Source organism: Limulus polyphemus, unplaced genomic scaffold, assembly GCF_000517525.1.
Source record: "Limulus polyphemus unplaced genomic scaffold, Limulus_polyphemus-2.1.2 Scaffold390, whole genome shotgun sequence".
NCBI classification, from domain to species: domain Eukaryota; kingdom Metazoa; phylum Arthropoda; class Merostomata; order Xiphosura; family Limulidae; genus Limulus; species Limulus polyphemus.
The window spans coordinates 604,140-610,636 of record NW_013666000.1 but is presented as its reverse complement, the minus strand read 5'-3'; the positions used below and the strand labels follow the sequence as shown (position 1 = coordinate 610,636).

The 6,497-nt window shown below is 31.0% G+C and overlaps 1 protein-coding gene across 1 annotated transcript in view; it reads left to right on the top strand.

Annotated features, from left to right (window-relative positions):
* The window catches only part of LOC106457912 (Y-box factor homolog), a 32,370-nt gene that overhangs the window by 19,244 nt on the left and 6,629 nt on the right, over positions 1-6,497 (top strand). Inside the window, exons 6-7 of the mRNA XM_013917358.2 lie at positions 1,146-1,298; positions 3,520-3,708. Of these exons, the coding sequence (XP_013772812.1) occupies positions 1,146-1,298; positions 3,520-3,708 (342 nt within the window). The remainder of the gene's footprint in view (positions 1-1,145; positions 1,299-3,519; positions 3,709-6,497) is intronic.

The window sequence follows — 6,497 nt, the reverse complement described above, 5'->3', positions numbered from 1 at the left end:
GGACTTGCCTTACAAGATTCGGTGTAGTTTATTCTTCTCAGCTATATGGACTTGCCTTACAAGATTCAGTATAGTTTATTCTTCTCAGCTATATGGACTTGCCTTACAAGATTCAATGTAGTTTATTCTTCTCAGCTATATGAACTTGCCTTACAAGATTCAATGTAGTTTATTCTTCTCAGCTATATGGACTTGCCTTACAAGATTCAATGTAGTTTATTCTTCTCAGCTATATGGACTTGCCTTAAAAGATTCAATATAGTTTATTCTTCTCAGCTATATGGACTTGCCTTCCAAGATTCAATGTAGTTTCTGAAAATATTTTTTATTTCTACTTCTTTCAAAATGGATTTAGGGGTGTGTTTGATACATGGGCTCAGAATTCAGCACAAAGCTTTGCTCAAAACCAAACTGAAAGACAGGAAACATTAGTTAAAAGATACAGTTTGTTGTATAAAAATTTACAAAATAGGAGGGAATTTTAGTGCTGATATATAATGTTGCAATTATTACAAAATATTTTGGGTTCACAATTTGATTTTGTTAATATTTTTCTGTTTTATAGCTTAGTGAGTAGTTCTTGGACGAGTCTTCATTTAATATTTAGGAGTGATTTACTTAGATAAATGATAGTGTTGTATATAATTACAAAATGAATTAGTTTTGCCAAATAATAATTTGCCTATTTTGTCACACAAAGAAAAATCTATCAAAATCTTGAAAGTAATAAACCAATTTGAAGATACATTTTAAAATTGTTTATATGTTTTGAAAATTCGGCTTTGAGAACAAGTAAAACGTTTGTGTATGTTTTTTTCTAGTGCCTTAAGTATAAACATAAAAATACAAGATAAAACTATTGAAAAAACTGTTCAGATAAAGGGGTTTTTAATCAATTTACAAATATAATAACTTCAAATTACTCATATATTTAAAGATATTAACAGGAAATCAGATGGTATAGGAATCTACATTAAAGAACAGTTTAATATTCATGCATGAAGAAGATAAAAACATATTTTTAATTATGTGTGGTCTAATTAGTTATTGATGTAAGTGAATTAATTGTATAGAGTGGCATTTTATATTGTAATGTTGATGTATTTGTTGCCTATTGATTCTATATACAACGTTGTTTTCTGTAGCATCGTTCTAGTGAGAATGAAGAACAGGATGATGAGGGAGGTGAGGAGAACATTAAACCTCAACGTAGAAGGCAGAGACCAAGATTTTATGCACGGTACTTTCGACGACCTCGTGGCCCCCCACGTGGGAATCGACAAGATCAGTACAGTGAGGTAGGAAATTGTTGAAAGTAGGCTTTAGCAATACTTTCCAGAATAAATGAGGACAAAATATAAGTACTAAATAGCTTTAAACCATTTCATTATTCTCTTATCAATTTAACAAGGAAATTAGCTGTAATAATTGTAATTTTATAGAATCAACAAAGTTTCATTGCTGCTTAATTTTTAGTTAGCTAAACAAAGTTAGTTGTAACAAATTATTTTTTATTAATGATCACAAAAATGTATAGGGAATTTCCAATATTTCAAATTAATTCTAGAGTTCCCTTTAATTATTTTTTACCCCCAAATTGTCCTTGCCATATTCAGAATTGTTATGAGTATGTGTGTGTTTGTAATACATGATTGATATTTAATTTTAGTTTTCCTGGTATATTCCACAGTTTTGCAATAAGTATCACTAGTATCAAAACTGACACCACATTAATGATCTATATGTCCGTATGGAAAGTGTTAATTAAAAATGATGGAAAGCAGTATACTTTATCAAAATTTTGCATTTAGTGATCACTGCTGTTCAGTTTCACATTGTTTTAGAAAAGGAAGACAGAGAAAGCCAGACAGATGTTGATAAAATTAGGCAAGATGAGAAATCTCATATTTCACCAAATTTGATGAAAAAGAAACCAATTGATGCTCTGCTATTGTACTTAATAACGCATTGGATGTTGGTGCTCTGAATGGCTCCATCGCATGAATCTACAAAAATTCCCAGTGGAATTTAAATTATTCAGTTTAAAAAAATGCTCATTGAGCCTATTTATTTGTAACAAAGGATAAGAAGTGTAAAACAATTTGCCAATTATGTGCAAGTTTCATTGTGAACCTCAAATATTTTGTAATATTTGCAAGAATAAAATTTTCATTTTATTCTTTTTGTTTTGCTCAAAGCAACACACAAGAAACACTCCTTCTTTTACTTTTGTACTGGTTGAAAAATTTTTTGATTTTCCACAACTCTGTAATAATTGCAACGATCAAACATTGAATCAAATATTAACTTTTATTTTCCGAGACAATAACTCGCCTACTCACACAAAAATGCTATTTCCCTTGCACATCTGTCTGTGAAAATTGCATGCCACTAGCCATGAGCTAACTCCCATCTGAATTCATGTTTTTAACTTGAACTGCACTGGTGCACTATGATATCGTCATGCAACAATAGACCTCCATCAATAAGAGGGAAACATGCTCAGTAACTTTCCCTATGCACTTGGACTAGTGATAACTTCATTCTTTTCCTTGGCATTGCATTTAACAGGTGTGTTCAAATTTCTCATCGGAGTTCAATTTGATGAAATTTGCATTTGTTAACAAAACTTTGATTTTTGTTTTCTTTAGCTTTTGTATCAGAAGTTTTAACTTTAATTCTCAGGTGATGGTGACATCTACTTAGTCTTGTGTGAGTGACGATGTTACACACACAGGCTTTATTTATACTATGGCTTCTGGAGGGACACTGTAGACTTTGTTCGGTGTGTAGTAGATTACCACATGCTTACTAGTTTTCCTACTCCTGCCCCTTCGGCTGATGTTCTTTCTCCTTGGTCATGAATGACCTATTTGATTACATATTGAACCTTTGTTTGCATAGTGCCTTACTATTCAAGGAATGACCTTAGCTTTCAAATCTCTTTCTGGATATCATCATCAGGTATGTTCCTTTTCCTTATCTTTTGTCTGTATCTTTTAATATTGCCTGTTCTTTATTTCATGAACCCAATCCCTTGGCTTCTTTGTTTTTCCTCCTGTGCTTGTTATTAAGGTCTTATGTTGTTTTGGAACAGCTCCTCTTTCACACCCTCATGTCTTGCTCCTCTTTCATTTGTGACTCTTTTGTCCTTACTTACAGACATTCTTCCTTTCCTTTCTATATTCCTTGTTTTAGGTATGTATTTGGCCTACTTGGGGTTTGAACCTCTTGCCTTCAGTTTTTATTTCTGGTTCCCCATTTTCACGTCGTCTTCTTTTTCTCACCACCCTCTTATATTCCCTCAAACATTTGTCTTAGGTATTTCATCATGCTCCAGAGGAGTTATAATGGAAGCTAAAAGAGGGCAAACAAACTTATTCAACAGAAACTGAAAGATTAAAAACATAAACAGTTTAAAAAATGTTTCACCCAAACTAAAATTGTTAGTAATAAATAAAACTAAAACAACAGACTGATTAAGAATTTTCTTGAGAGGTATGATTTTTTTTATAACAGGGAAGACAACAGCAACAAACTGATGAAGAAAATAGTGGGGACGGAAGTCCCCATCAAGGATATCAATGGGAAAAGGGCCAGTTTTCAAGAAGACGTCCTCGTCGTTTTTATCCCCGCAATTCGTACTATGGAAGACCTAGGCGTGCTCGTAGTAATACAGAAGGAAGCCAGACTGGTGGTGATATAAAGGTAATTTAGTTATTTTTTTTGCTTTTTTTTTATATCAGAAGGTAAAATTATTTTACAGATTTTTGAACTCCTGAATGCTACACTTTTTATAGCTGAGAAATGGATACTTGTAAGTTAAGTTTTTGATTAAATTTATTGGGGGGGGGAGGATTATTGAAGATTGACATCTGGTTAGCTTATGGTGTTTGTTACTTTTTCAAAAGGGTTTTTTAAAAACAAAATGAGCCTACTCATTTGTGATATTCTTAATGCTGTTGACCCTAGTAGCTGTACTAGTCAACCAAAACGTTTTATTGCACTAACTTTTATTAAAAATTTGTAAAAAGTGTTTCTAATACTTTCAATTTTTGTTTGTTTTTTTATACTTTAAGTATTGAAATAGCACGTTTTGCACACAACAGAATGATTTTTGGAGTTATATTTATTAATATATTATAAAAAAATGCAAACACGTTGTTTGTTGTGCAGTGGCTTAGCAGTAAGCCTGCAGGCTTCTGATGATAAAAATTGGGTTTTGATAATTGTAGTGAGAAGAGCACAGATAGCCCATTGTGTAGCTTTATGCTTAACAACAACTAAACTAAACATCAAGTTTACAGTATCTTGTTTATGAATTATAAAACTTGTATTTATAATTTTTTGTAAATTTTTATGGTCTCTAGACTTTAGATTTTGTAATAACAGAAGAGAACATTACCTTCCAAGGTGAATGATGTGTTTTTGGACTTTTTTATTTTTTTTAGAAACTGAGATATAATATAAAAGTTGCAGTTTAAGCATTGAAAGCTAGTAGACTATTGGAAACAATTAGACCTAAAAGTTGTTACAAAGATCAGGTTAACTGAAGATTCTGTTGTTTTTTTTCCACATTCCTCTCAGTTTATCCATTGTGGCTCAAATTCAGAAGTGTGTAAGAATGGCATTTCAGATCTATCTTTTGTTTCCCACAAAAGTTAGATCTGAAATGCTATTTTTTACAGACCTGATATTTAGCTGCTTTGGACAAACTAAGAGGAATGCGGAAAAAAAAACAATCTGCAGTGAATTTAATATTTTAATTAAAAAATGTTTTTAAACCCTACACTTTGAGTATTTTCTATACCTCTTGTTATGAAATGGACCATTTCTCTGGTTAAACACCCTGTATGGTTTAGTAGCTCTGTTTACAAGGAATGTAAAAATATAAACACTGAAAGTGTAAATAGCTGTTGACATCTTATGCCACATACAACTGCTTGATGCTTAGGTACAACCTGATTGATTCATCACAATAAGTGATGTTTAACATTTTCCTGACCATTTAAAAGCTTTAATCTAAATAGAGGTTACCAAAAATGCTTACAACTTTTAGTTTTATTGTAATAAAACTTGGTTGTGTAACCTTAGAAACTTTTAGAAATCCTGTAAAAAAAGAAAAGTCCAAGGGTTATACTTGGTTGATATTAAAACACAACAACATTATTTCACAGAAAATGTTCAGAAATAAAAAAAGAGAGAATTACAAATATTAGACACAAATTTCTGATTTTTGTAAAATACTAGCTCTAAAATTTAAAATATGTGCCAAATTTCATGCCCACAGATGCATTACTTTTAGAGAAACACTGCTTTAAGTATAATGATGTAAAATTGACTCATCTGAGACTGGTAGGGTTAAAACAATCACTTGCACATCATAATGACAAATGAATTTGATAGGACAAAGAACATCTCTATCAAAAGTAAGAATTAGACTTATGACAGAATCAGAGTTCTAAATAACTGCTAATAGATGTGGGCAGGAGAATTATTAAGATGTTATTATCAGAAAGAAAAGTTTGGCAATGAAGCCAACACTAAGTGGGAGGAATTATTTTTGTAATTTGAAGTCTCATTTAAGTAATACTTTATTGCTTATATAGATAAAAATGGATAGGATTCAAAACTTATGAACTGTGTTTTTTAGTCATATAAATTTATTTACATCTTTAGTTAGTCTTGAATTTCAACAATGCTTATTTAGTATTTTGAAAAAATATTTCTTAGTAACTGTTGTACTCTGTCAGCTTTTTTAAATTAAATCAGTGGACAAAGGCTGTGGTATTAAATTTGACATATGGTATTTATAAGCTGGCTGATTTAAATTGTGGTGTTACATTCTAAGGCACGATAAAAGGGAAGTAGAAGAATGTGGATTAAATTTCATTTTGAACCAAATTGTATCAAGAAAGTTTGACTTTTTTATATTTAATTTGAAACATTTTGCTTAGAACTCAATAGGGAACCTTTTCAAAATTTTGGAGAGGCACAAGAATGCAGCAAATATACAGTAATTGACTAATTATTAGGATATTGGTCATTGTCTAGTATGAAAATGGCTCTGTGGTTCATTTTGAATATTAATTTGCTTCACACCAAAACAGATGTTTGTAAAAAAACATTTATATTTAGTGTCTAGACCACTACTGTGTCTTTTATATCCAAGCCAGCGTGAAGAGCCTTAGTATTGGAGAAAGACCTTGTCAGTATTTGTTTTGCAGATGTAGTTGGTTTATGTGTGTTAACATTTATTTGCCCATATACTTCACCTTTATTTATAGCATTTAAAGACAAACTGCTTTGTATATTTTATTCAGAATACTATTTATGCGACACATGCTTTGAAATTTTTCCATATTATAGAAGAAAACAATTTTCATAATGAACACTTAAATTCCATTCTTTGTTTTTTTTCTTAGCTTAAGATTTATAATACACTTCAAATATATATATTAGTGTGACCATTACTTTATATAAAAAAGATAGCCATT